At 33.3% G+C, this 12,607-nt stretch overlaps 2 protein-coding genes across 2 annotated transcripts; both read left to right on the top strand.

The window, feature by feature from the left end:
• The first annotated feature begins 1,033 nt into the window (after window positions 1-1,033).
• On the top strand, window positions 1,034-3,369 carry LOC114398982 (60S acidic ribosomal protein P0). Its single transcript, XM_028361081.1, has 5 exons — window positions 1,034-1,464; window positions 1,557-1,625; window positions 2,135-2,233; window positions 2,552-2,944; window positions 3,026-3,369. Exons 1-5 carry the CDS (start codon window positions 1,207-1,209, stop codon window positions 3,167-3,169), a joined length of 963 nt encoding a protein of 320 aa, XP_028216882.1. The 5' UTR covers window positions 1,034-1,206; the 3' UTR covers window positions 3,170-3,369.
• Window positions 3,370-9,973: 6,604 nt separating this feature from the next.
• On the top strand, window positions 9,974-11,543 carry LOC114398973 (nematode resistance protein-like HSPRO2). The gene has a single exon (XM_028361071.1). It carries the CDS (start codon window positions 9,976-9,978, stop codon window positions 11,428-11,430), a length of 1,455 nt encoding a protein of 484 aa, XP_028216872.1. The 5' UTR covers window positions 9,974-9,975; the 3' UTR covers window positions 11,431-11,543.
• Window positions 11,544-12,607: the final 1,064 nt, after the last annotated feature.

Below are 12,607 nucleotides of genomic sequence, written 5' to 3'. Positions count from 1 at the left end.
TTCACAATATTTTTTTTAAGTTTGAATTTCAACTCAGCATTTATGATCAGTATAAATAATTAAAATAAGTAAATTTAAATTATTAATTTAACCCATAATATTTTTAATTTCATGAAAGTATTTATAAAAAAATAATTAAATTAGTAAATTCAATTTAATTATTTGATCTCAATTATTTTGAGAGTCAAGGGCTATTTATAAAACTGTTAAAAAATTAATTTTTTTGGAAAATATATATAAGAGTTTCAAATAATTAAAGTTAGTAAATTTAAAGTTACGAATTTAACTGCAGAAAGAGTTGTTGTCTCGTCCGGGGCATGCTAATATTTGTGTGGGGATCTATTCCTAAGCCAAGCTATACCTGCACACTAATCATAGCCATACTATCAATATGAAATGATTAATTTCATTTTCAATTTTTTTATATTAAAAAATTAGCTTACTTTTTATTGGATCATAAAATGCATATAAGAACTTGTCTTTTATACTAATCAGAATGAAAATCAAACTTAGCTTTCCTGTGGTGATTCCGTTAGCGGCTACGAGATGCTTTGGGGTTCCGATTTGGATTCTTGATTTTGATTTTGTGTTGATGAGTTATTTTGTTACTTCTTATTTTTCTTTTGTTAGATTTTGTCACATAGGTTTTGGGATTTGGGAGTGAATGATTTTGTGGAGTTAATGGGGTTTGGGGAATGTTCGGTGTTTAAGATGTTATCGGGATTAGTTGTTTTTGTCACATCTTATCCAAAGGGGGGGGAGTGCATTGTTTTTGGTAGCAAGGAGGGGGGAAGAGGAGGAGTGTGTTTTAGAGGGTAGTTGGGAAAAAAGAAGCATAGGAAAGTGTACAAGTAAAAAATTGTAGTGTAAATAATAACTGCCAAAAAATCCCAACAAAATATAGGTTTGAAGCCCATTGGGCCTGAATAAACACTATGAGCCGTATGATTCGAATCGCAGCCGTTGGATCTAGGTTTTCCCCAAAACCTAGATTAACATTGCCCCATCGGCACTATATAAACCACCACTCCCGTCGTTTGTCTATTTGGCTTCTTCGTTTGCTACCTAAACCCTAGTCTCCATACATCAACTTGGGAGGTTAAAGAGACGGCAACGTTGTGCTGTCCGCCTTGACCGAGCCAGAGCTTCGTCTTGGCCCTCGATTTTGCCCTGTAAAACTATTCCCAGTCACAACAGAAATAATCAATGGCACCGAAGCAGACCAAGGCTGAGAAGAAGATCGCTTACGATGCGAAGCTGTGCGACCTAATGGAGGAGTACGGCCAAATCCTCGTTGTAAACTCCGACAACGTGGGATCGAACCAGCTCCAGAACATTCGCAAGGGTCTCCGCGGCGACTCTGTTGTCCTCATGGGGAAGAACACCATGATGAAGCGCTCTGTCAGGATGCACGCTGAGAAAACCGGAAACAATGCCTATCTCAACCTTATCCCCCTCCTTGTCGTGAGTTTCACATCCTTCCTTAATCTATTTTAGCTTTCATTGTTTCGTATTTAATTACTGGATTTGAGACAATGTGTTTTTCATTGAATTAGGGCAATGTGGGATTGATTTTCACCAAGGGTGACCTGAAGGAGGTCAGTGAGGAGGTTGCTAAGTACAAGGTAAAGTGTTATTTGCGTACATTTCAATTAAAACTATGTACATATTTTATTGGTTTGTTTTCGTTCTGTATTTGATAATGTTGTAACATTACTCGTTTGGCTATGCTTCTTGTTTTTGTGTTATGAATTAATTTGAATCATAACAAGTCTTTCCAAAGTTTTTCTGTGAATACTTAGCAAGGCTTTTTGAATTGATGCTAGTGAATGTATTTCGTGAGCATTGAAGATGTTTACTGATGTTGTTTTATAATGATTATGATCCGATTTGCTTTGTAGTTGCAAGGTGCTAAACATAAGTTTGATTCTTGTACATTGTTTTTTTTTCATGTTATGCCTAGTGATTTGGTATCCAAATATGTTATAGACCCAAGTTATTAAGATTGTGGTAGTTGTTCAGTAAGTTGCATCCCAATTGTTAGTTTTTCATTCTTTCTTTTTGCCACCGTGTCATCTGTGTTTATTATTTGCTTTAATTGAATGCTCATCAAAACATTGTTTAATCCGAACAGGTTGGAGCTCCTGCTCGTGTTGGTTTGGTTGCTCCAATTGATGTCGTTGTTCCTCCTGGCAACACAGGGCTCGATCCCTCTCAGACCTCTTTCTTCCAGGTCGGCAATGTTCTTGTAGAATTTGGGTGTGGTTGGTTGTGTTTTGGTTTTTAAAAACTATTCAATTCTATATATTTTTTAAATAAAACTTAGTAGAAGTGGGGGACAATATTAAAATGCAAGAAAAAACAATATTAATAGAAAACCAATGCACATGTTTTTTTTATAAAATAAAGCTGAAAACTGAATATTATCTTTTAAAAATGTTTTTTAAAATTACTTTTATCAAATAAATTTTCTGTTTTCAAAATCATTTCTCAAACATTACAAGATTATTTTGTTTTTATGTCATGTTTATGCCTAGTCTATGTATTTCAGGTGCTCAACATTCCTACCAAGATTAACAAGGGTACTGTGGAAATCATTACACCTGTGGAACTCATTAGGAAGGGAGACAAGGTTGGATCTTCTGAAGCTGCATTGCTTGCCAAGCTAGGCATAAGGCCCTTCTCATATGGGCTTGTGGTTCTCTCTGTTTATGATAATGGTTCAGTGTTCAGCCCTGAGGTTCTTGATCTTACTGAGGATGACCTCATTGGGAAGTTTGCTGCTGGTGTCTCAATGGTTACTTCACTTTCATTGGCTATTTCATATCCAACACTTGCTGCAGCACCACACATGTTTGTCAATGCCTACAAGAATGTTCTTGCTGTTGCGGTTGAGACAGATTATTCTTTCCCGGAGGCAGACAAGGTCAAGGAGTATCTGAAGGTATTGGATTTGACATTTTGATCAACTATCACCGAAATTGTTATCTTCATCCTTTTAATTTATGAGTTATCTTGAATGCAGGACCCAAGTAAATTTGCCGTTGCCGCCGTTGCTGCTCCTGCTGCTGCATCTGGTGCTCCAGCGGCTGCAGCCAAGGAGGAGGAAAAGAAGGAAGAACCAGCTGAAGAGTCTGACGATGACATGGGTTTCAGTCTGTTTGACTAAATTAAGTAATACTTTTGTTGAGTTTGCTTTGTTAGAATTGATGAAGTTGTTTGTCTTTCATTTTAGGTGCTATTTTAGTTTGCTGTCTTTTCAATTCATGTTACATTGCAACTAGTTTTTAAATCCCATAGTTAATTAAAGCTTTAACATTTTTGTCTCTTATGGTTTTAAATCAAGATACCTATTGTCTTCTTTGTGAAGATGGGAAAAGTGATGATAAGATGCTTAATGGCAATACCTCAACCTCAAATGTCTGGGAGCAAGCAATAGTGCTAATAATTTTAGTCTTTCACGATTACTCCGTGTTTATCAAAGTAACCGCCATCAAAATTCCATATTTAATTAATCTTAAATTTTTCTATAGATCTACGCTAGGTGACTTTACTTTTGTTTGTACAAACTTACAAATTGCACCTAGTCTAACGAACATGAAGTGAAATGTGATTATGAAATTCAAAGATAATGTGTTTCTTATACAATAGGAGCTCTTTTAAATTGACGTGTTCTTGTAACAATTGCTAAACATGGAACGTGGGTGATTTAATCCAAGCTTGCAGAGTTCGGATGAATTATAAAAAAGACTAACGCCGCATTGTTTAGTCTGTCTAAGTTCTTTAACTTTAAATTGAAAGTTTTTCTTATTCTAAAGTTTACTCCCTCCAAATTAAATGTTGTTCTTAGTAAACGGAGGATACTGAACTTGTAATTTGTGATAATTTTTTTATCGTGAGGATAACCAAGGACCATTAAAAATCATAATAATGCCGCTGTCGGCGCCCTTTTCTCTTTTTTCTTTCCTTCTCTCCTTCCTCTACTTTCTTTCCCACCCAATTCACTCCTATCAGACACAGAATAAAAGTTAGCTAATCCGCACCCCAATAGTATTGTGTGAATGTTGAATGTTTCAACTAGAATTTTTTTTAAAAAAATCCTTCTCTTCTTTTTATTTCCCCTCTAAGTATATGACAAAAGTTATTAATATTAGGAGTTTTCTTTCTTCCAGTTCCGTGACAAAAACAAATGGACGGTGATGTTTACGTCATTTCAAGCTTTCTTGTAGCTAGGCCTTCATAAGTCATCAGAAGTCAAAAACAAAACCTTTTAGTTGATTCAATGACACTGACGCAAACAACCGTCTCTAGAAGTCCGAAGATGTGGGCTTTGGACACAGTCCACTCATCCAGTTGATTTTTCCCAATTTTTTATTTAATTAATATTAAAGTTTTTTTTTTCTGTGAAAAGGTAGTCATGGGTAAATAATATGACAATTTTTACTCTATTTCTAAATATTTTTTATAAATTCCTTTCTTATTATTTAACTGAGACGGAACTAAACTGGGAGGCCATTTATAAATTAAAAGTTAAAGTCCATCTTAAAAAATATATAAACATCAAAATTCATATAAAATATTCATAATTATATATTTGTAAAATATAACAAGGTGTAATAAAAAATAAAAAATATATTTATATAGAAGACAAAACAAATACCTTTTTAAAGACCCAAAATCACAAATACTATTATTCATTAGTTTTATGACACCAAAAACTCTCATAAATCTATAATGAAAATTAGTATATATGTTGACCATATATTTTCTTGCCAAAAAATGTTATTGATTATATTATAAAATGTAAATATATTGAGGATAAAAATGAAAGAAAATATAAAAATTTAAAAGTTAGAAATTAATATTTTAAAAAATATTATTTCAAGTAACCTTTCAAAAAAAGTTAAAAGTTATTAAAAAAATTTATTTATCGAATAGTCAAAATGATATTTTTAACTGATAAGAAAAAAAATACAAACTAACTTAAATGACATGCTAAAATATTGAAACAGTGGGGCATATATACTCAAGTTAACGGTATACCTCTTAATGTATGCTATTTCAGTTAGTTTTTAATTTTTTTTTTATTAGCTAAAATGTTTATTTGGTAGTTTGATAATCAATTTTTTTAATAATTTTTTAGTAGTTTCTAGTTTTTTTTTAAACGTTATTTGAAATAACATTTTTTAATATGTTAACTTCTAACTTTTAATTTTTTATATTTTTTATTTATTTTTATTCTTGATACATTTATTCATTTTTTTGTTATCTTTTTAAAATAAATTATGATTTTATTATTTTTTATTATTTTTTATTTTTTACTATTTCAACAACTAGTTTTATTAAACATTTATAATATAATAAGTTTGGCATGCTCACATATTGAAACAGTGGGATATATATACTCGGATAGAAATTGAACAATATTGTGTACTTGATAACTTATTATTCAAACCTTTTTTTTTAAATATCTTTAGACAAAATAGTATTGATTTATAATTACTTTATTTTTTTTACATCTCCATCAGATAAATAAAAATATTAAAATGATGATAATATTTTAAGAAATTTAATAAATAATAACTTATTCAAATACATATATGTTTTTCAATAATCAACGATAATAGTCAAACCCCTTAACAACTTCCCTATTGAAGTTGCCAATGGCTAGTGATAGGAGACAACTCTAAAATGTTGAATTTGCAAGTGGCGATATTGGCGCATTTGAATACTTTTTACAATTTACATCATACAACTTGCACACTTTTTTTAACGATTGCTTCAATGATATAGTACTATTTTTAATTAAACAACAAAATCTATTTGTTTCAATAAATACTTTATATCTGTCAAGACAGACGACAAGGCATGGTTTGGTTGAGTGGAAGGAAAATGAATAAAAATAGAATTATGAGAAAAATAGTGAAATTAAACTAGAGAGAGGGGTGTGAGATTCACACTAAATAATAAAAAAAAATTCTGATTTTTTTTCTTTTCTTTGCAACCAAAGCATGGGTAAAATTTCAGTTAATTTTATAGCACTAAAAACAAAAAAGAAAATAGAAAAGAAACGGCTTTTATTGTTCAAAGTTCAAAACTCAACGCTTGTGTTGCCTAATCGGATAGATGAAAAGGTTTGTTGGTGAATTAAAAAGAGAGACGCGATGCTTATGCACCCGTAGACGACATTTGCATGAAGAAAAAGGTCAGTCCATAAAAATGATTCTTAATTTCTTATTGCAGGCCACAGTTGAAATAATGGAATTGTAGAAAAAAATGGTTTTTTACAACAACAAAAAGTGACAAAATCACATATTAGAGGATAAAAAATCACATTTTTTAAAAGTTGAAGAATTAATTTCATTAACTGGAAAATATATAGACTAAAACCAAATTTAATCAAAAGTAAATAAGGATGAAAATTGCATTTTTTTTCCCTAGAACTATTTGTGGTAAATGACTAAGTGTTGATGGGGATGGAAACGTGTGTGTCTAATGATGCAATTGAATGCGCAGTGGCCAGACTTTTTGGGCACCATACAGTCCAATATCCATAAAAAGTGGTAATGGAACAAGTGCATGCCGCTATCATCTTTTTTTCTGAGATGTTCTCTTGCATTCCCCCTTTCGTATTCTTTTAAAACCCAAACATATCTAATGCATCCTCAACACAAGCCTCAGATTCTACCCTATCCTTAATACCATCTCTTTCTCTTTTTCTTTTCATGGATCATCTACAATCATTAATTCATTATCTCTGATATGGGTTGATGTTATCTTGCACTTTAGTGCCCTAATTTCGTTTGCCTTGTCTATTCTAATCAAAACCACTTTCTCTCTCCCTTTTTTTTAAAATTTTATAAAAAATAATGGGTAATAACGATGGCAAAAGGGATTATTGAGAGTGAAAATAGGATAAATCATTCAATGAAGGCTTACAACCTGATAACCCATTCAAGGTTTAAGTGAAGCCTGGCTTATTTAAAAGAAAAAAAAAGTTTTAACTTTTTAAAAAGTCTATTTAACCAAGTAAGTCGTGTTTTTTATAAATAAATAAAAAGTCTATTAGACATTTGGACTTGACAGGTAAATTTGTTTATAATATTATTAAAATTATATATATATATATATATATATATATATATATATATATATAATATTATTATAACAACTAGATATGAGAAAGTAAGACTATATAATGATAATGTAAAATATTTTTATATTGTTATTAAATTATAAATTATTTTGTATAATAAGTTTTTTTCATTAATTAGCTTAAAGTTATATTAATAATAATTTTTAATTGATTGACACTGATGCATATTCATTAAGCTCCTAAAATATTATGTTTTTGACTTGAGCTGTTTTTTTATTAATCAGCAGACTTGAGATTATTTTAACGATTATATAATGTAATTTTTTGTGTGGTTTTAACTGTTTTTAGTGTGATGGGTTAAAAGTATATATATTGGATTGTATGTGGTATGACATTAACCAATAAATTTATTTTTTTCCACTTATATACATACAAGCTCATAAGTTTATAAGTCTATTTAAAGATAAGCTCATTGATCAATTTAAAATCTTAATATGAAATAAATTTTTAATACTAAACTTATATAAAAATTAAGCCCGACTTAAAAAAAAAATGTCTGTAATAAAATAACATGGCAGCCTTAGACTGTAAGATTATAAATTAAGCTTGTCAGATGAAGCTTAAATAAGGTTTAGCTTAACTTGGTTTACTTATTTTCATCCCCAATTATCACGGCACTTTATAGATTGCTAAAACCACATAATTTTTTTTAATAATTATTTATATTTCATTTTAAATCAAGCACTATATATGATTAATAATATACGTAATCTTTATAGCTAAGTTTCAAAAAATGCATGGACATTTTCAATAATGGCTGGTTGTTTAGGTAGTCATTAATTTATGTGGACACACACATAGGGCACCATTGACTATCTAAGTCAAACAAATACCCACCCAAAATGTTTGGGTAGTTGCTCAACTTCCCATTATCCGCAAGTACATAAAATACCAATACCAATTCTTAGGTAAATTAAGGGGATTGGCATTGAGTTGAGGGTCCATTGCTTACATATATACATGAGTTGTGAGTAACACGATATTTCCCTCCCCATGCATGTTGCGGTGCCTGCACGTGGAAGCATCCAAAGCAACCTGTTTTGGTCGACAGGGTGGGTGCAAGCATGTGCTATGGGCCCAAACAGGTGGCACAATGGGATACATATCGGCGATAAAGCAAATGAGAGCATCAAGGATAACTTTCTCTCCATTTTTGTAAAATTATTACTATTATTACTATATGTCATCATATTCATATATTAATCCACAACAGTGTTGGGAATTGGGAGGATGAAATTCGAATTCCTGCAGAAGAAAAAAAAATCTAACTAACACGTATAGACTAGAGTGGATGAATGATGAGAACACAACCTTAGAATTACATGATACTCCTAGAAAATAGCATAATTAATACAAGTCATTAATGGCACTGTCAATATATATGTCCATGATTGAAATCCAGGCTCTAGTCTATCTATAGTCTATACAAACTTGGCATCTAATTTTATTTGGCCGACTAATGATGGCATGATCCGTAATTATGCTTTATTTAGCTGCCCCAGATCCCAAGCGACTATTAGGTTTAGTTTATATATATATATATGTTGAGTTATGAGGAGTCGGTGCAGGGAAGGACGAATCTGTGAAACTAGATTCCCTCTCTTCTACATTACAACATCTTACATGCACTTGCATCCTAATTTTTTTAAAAAAAAACAATTAAGAGTCAACCGATTTTCTTCTTTCCTTTACCCCATTTATTATATCAGTACTCTCCATTACTTGAGGTTCAAATCCAGAAAGTGAATTTTGATAACAATTTTATTAATTAAATGTGCCGCGGGTTCATCCACCTCTCTAATAAAGGGTTTAGGTGCGTTTTATTTTGTATAAAATAGTTTTCAAAATTCTAAAGTATATTAACAAGAGTTAGCACTTTCATCCTTGATCGTAAGAACAGTTATAGTAAAAGCAACAGTGTTGCACTCATGCTTTACTGATTAAGTTAACTTAGAAAAAATAGAGATGTATACATAAGGTAAAGTAACTTTAGGTTGCATATATGTTAAAAGAGGAGTTCACACATTTTATATAGAAGTCTAAAATAAGAGAGTTTGCACAATCTTATCTCATATACACCAAATGAAGTTATATTGCACAAGTGCATTTTTGTTAATTTATTAAAATTAATCAATAAAAGGACTAATTAACTTAGTAGTACTTAAAAAATTTCAGGAAAACTTTTATGTTTGGTAAATCTTTAATGGTTACAAATGAAAAAGTATATCCAGCAAACACATTATAAAAAATAAAAAATAAAAGAATGTTGTTAAAAATTGTTCATTCCAGATAAAAAACAAATAAATATTTGCACCCGCTCCAGAAACGTGTAATTAATAATTTTGTAAGAAAAATGTGAAGTATTTAAGAAAATGTTTTGATCGGATATGAATAAAAAAAAAAAGAGTAATTAGCATTTGGAAGTTTTGATAATTTGGTAGAGGAAAAAGAAGGATTATTGTTATCATGTACGTACAAGAAAGAGCGAAAGACACATTTGGAGCCAAAAAGCCAACGATTTGACGCTGATGTAGCATGGCGCGGACCAAGGTTATCAAGACGAAAGGAAAGAAGGAAAGTAAGGAGAGTGGGGTTCAACGCGTATTTGCTTAGAAGCTCCAACTTGAACCACTCCACTATCAAACATAAACTCTCTTCTCCTTCAACTTCCTTCCTTGTCCTTTTTCCTTACGGATAAGCTCCATCTCCTCCATCGCTTTTTTATTCATTCATATATAAAAAATATACTTTTCAGATTTTGCGTTTATAATTAAATTCATGATTCCACAGCGCCTTGACTTTCAAATTCCTTGTTCTTCATGTGTGCATACCCTTTGTCTTGTACCCCAGTCCACACGTCTTTCTTTTCCTTCCCTTTAAATTCTCCCATTCTCTTTCTCTCATACCCATCTCCATTTCCTCTTCACAAAACTCACAGTTTCCAATTCACCAAACTCACAATGGTTGATCTAGATTGGCAAACAAAGATGGTTCACTCCAACATCATGCCTCCAATGTCCCCCAAACTCTCTCTCCCGGATCATAACATTCCAATCCCAACTTTGCAACTCCCCCTTCGCCAAAACGACATCACCGCAGCGTCGTCTCCTATCTGCGCTGCATACGACAACTACCTTCGTCTCCCTGAGCTCAGAGCCCTCTGGGCCTCCAAGGACTTCCCCAATTGGGCCAACGAGCCCATCTTAAAGCCCGCCTTACACGCCCTCGAAATCACCTTCCGCTTACTCGCAACCGTTTTCTCCGACCCGAGACCGTACATCAACAAACGCGAGTGGACCCGACGCGTCGAGTCTCTCGCCACGGCCCAAATCCAGATCATAGCCATGTTATGCGAAGACGAAGAAGAAAACCCCGAGACACGTGGCAAGGCACCCGTGACTGACATTAACGGCTTTACCGGTCAAAGCAGAAGCTACAGCGAGGAAAGCCTGCTCCCGCGCCTCGCCACGTGGCAGAAATCCAAGGACGTGGCGCAGAGGATTCTCAATTCGGTGGACTACGAGATGGGGAGGTGCACCTACACCTTAGGCTTAGGAGAGGCGAATATCGCGGGAAAGAAGATATTTCTCTTCGACGCGGTTTGCAGGCCGAGGGAGATTCACTCGTTGGAGACGACGCCGTTTGATGATTACGTGGGGAACCACGAGAACAAGACGCTGCACGCCACGCAGCAGATCGCCGAGTGTTGGACGCGCTCGGTGAAGAAGCTGCTGGAGAGAGTAACGGAGTCGGTGGAGAAAAAGGCGTTGGAGAAGGCCGCGAGTGAGTGCCATGCGGTGGAGCGGATCTGGAAGTTGTTAACGGAGGTTGGGGACATGAACCTCATGATGGATCCAGAGGATTTCTTGAGGCTGAAGAAGGAGTTAGGGATGATGAGAACTGCGGGCGAAACGGTGGCGTTTTGCTTCAGGTCGAGGGAGCTTGTGGAGGTGGCGAGGGTGTGTAGGGATCTGAGGGAGAAGGTGCCGGAGATATTGGAGGTGGAGGTGGACCCCAAGGGTGGGCCCGGGATGATGGAGGCGGCGATGAAGGTTTACTCGGAGAAAGAGAAAGGGAAGGTTCATGTTTTGCAGGGGATGCAGGGGATTGAGGTGGCGATGAAGAGGTTCTTCTACGCGTATAAGCAGGTTGTGACGGTTATGATGGGGAGCTCCGAGGCCGATAATGGGTTCACCAAGATATTCCTTGAACCCACTTATTTCCCTAGCTTGGATGCTGCCAAGACCTTTCTTGGTTATTATAACCAAAATTAATTCTTTTATTCACTTCAATTCCATCTTACTCACACAAAGAAACAAAAAGGATTGAATTTTGTAAACAAATCTTTGTCTGTAAAAATATATTTATTTGACTTCTTTTTGGATCATATTCTTTCGATCATATCCCCGCTTTTGAATTTTAAAAGTGGTGGTGTTTTAAAATGCATTACAGCAAACACCTTTTTTCTTTCAATGTGATTTTGCTTTCAAAGCTGTGGCAGTTGTGCTACAGATGGTGGTGATGCTGGGTGCTGACAGTTTCTACTTGGCTTCTTAATTATTTCTTGCAGGATCAATTAATTATATCTTTGTAGCTAGCATCTTAAATACTAAAAATATTTTTTTTATATAAAAATATATAAAATGTTAATATTATAAAAATACGTATAATCAGTTTTTAAAAAATAATAAATAATGTCTCATTAAAAATTATATTATTTCTAAAAATTACACTTTCATTTATTATATATGAAAATTGAGTCAATGTTTCATGTATGTATACGCTGAACCCTTGCAATTTATTCTTGGACTTGGTAAACATAAAATTTTACATTTGATGGAAAAGGTATGGTTGGTTTAGAAAAGAGGACTTCACTATCAAGCCATTAAATTGACACTTGCCCAGAAGAAACAATAAGTAAAGCAGTGTCCTGTAATTGAGGGAAAGTAGAAGAATCTAAGGATATAGATCCTGGTCAAATATGGCTGGAGAATTGGAGAATACCTTGGACGGGATAATTTTGCAAAGTTTCTTGACAACATAGCTATAGCTAGGTCTTGAAAATTTGTTTTTATATGTTCAGTGTATGATCCTAGAAGAAATTCTTTATAATGACTACTTGAATTAATTGTGTGGATGATACGTATCGATGTGTTTTAATAAATATAAATTATACATATCGTATAAGAAGATTCACACGTATAAAAAGTAAAAACTATAAATTATACTCATGGGCAGACAAGAAAAATATTAACCTTCTATTTAAAACTCGCATGTCACATACAAATCGTACTTGCACGTTAGGAAAATATAATAAAGGGACGGATGGGATAACAAATACTTCAAACCAAACATTTATTTTCAATTTTATTTTACATTAATATTGAATTTGATTGGAAGGAAACGAAAGAGAGGATAGAAATTTCTATAATTTTTGTTGTTTAATTAAAT

The sequence above is a fragment of the Glycine soja genome, chromosome 2, assembly GCF_004193775.1.
Source record: "Glycine soja cultivar W05 chromosome 2, ASM419377v2, whole genome shotgun sequence".
Lineage (NCBI taxonomy): Eukaryota > Viridiplantae > Streptophyta > Magnoliopsida > Fabales > Fabaceae > Glycine > Glycine soja.
This window is presented reverse-complemented; position numbering and strand designations above follow the sequence as displayed.

Coding starts and splice junctions, on each gene's coding strand:
- LOC114398982 (XM_028361081.1), top strand. CDS start 1,207: ATGGCACCGAAGCAGACCAAGGCTGAGAAGAAGATCGCTTACGATGCG. Junction 1,626..2,134: donor AGGAGGTTGCTAAGTACAAG/GTAAAGTGTTAT, acceptor TAATCCGAACAG/GTTGGAGCTCCTGCTCGTGT. Junction 2,945..3,025: donor AGGTCAAGGAGTATCTGAAG/GTATTGGATTTG, acceptor TCTTGAATGCAG/GACCCAAGTAAATTTGCCGT.
- LOC114398973 (XM_028361071.1), top strand. CDS start 9,976: ATGTGTGCATACCCTTTGTCTTGTACCCCAGTCCACACGTCTTTCTTT.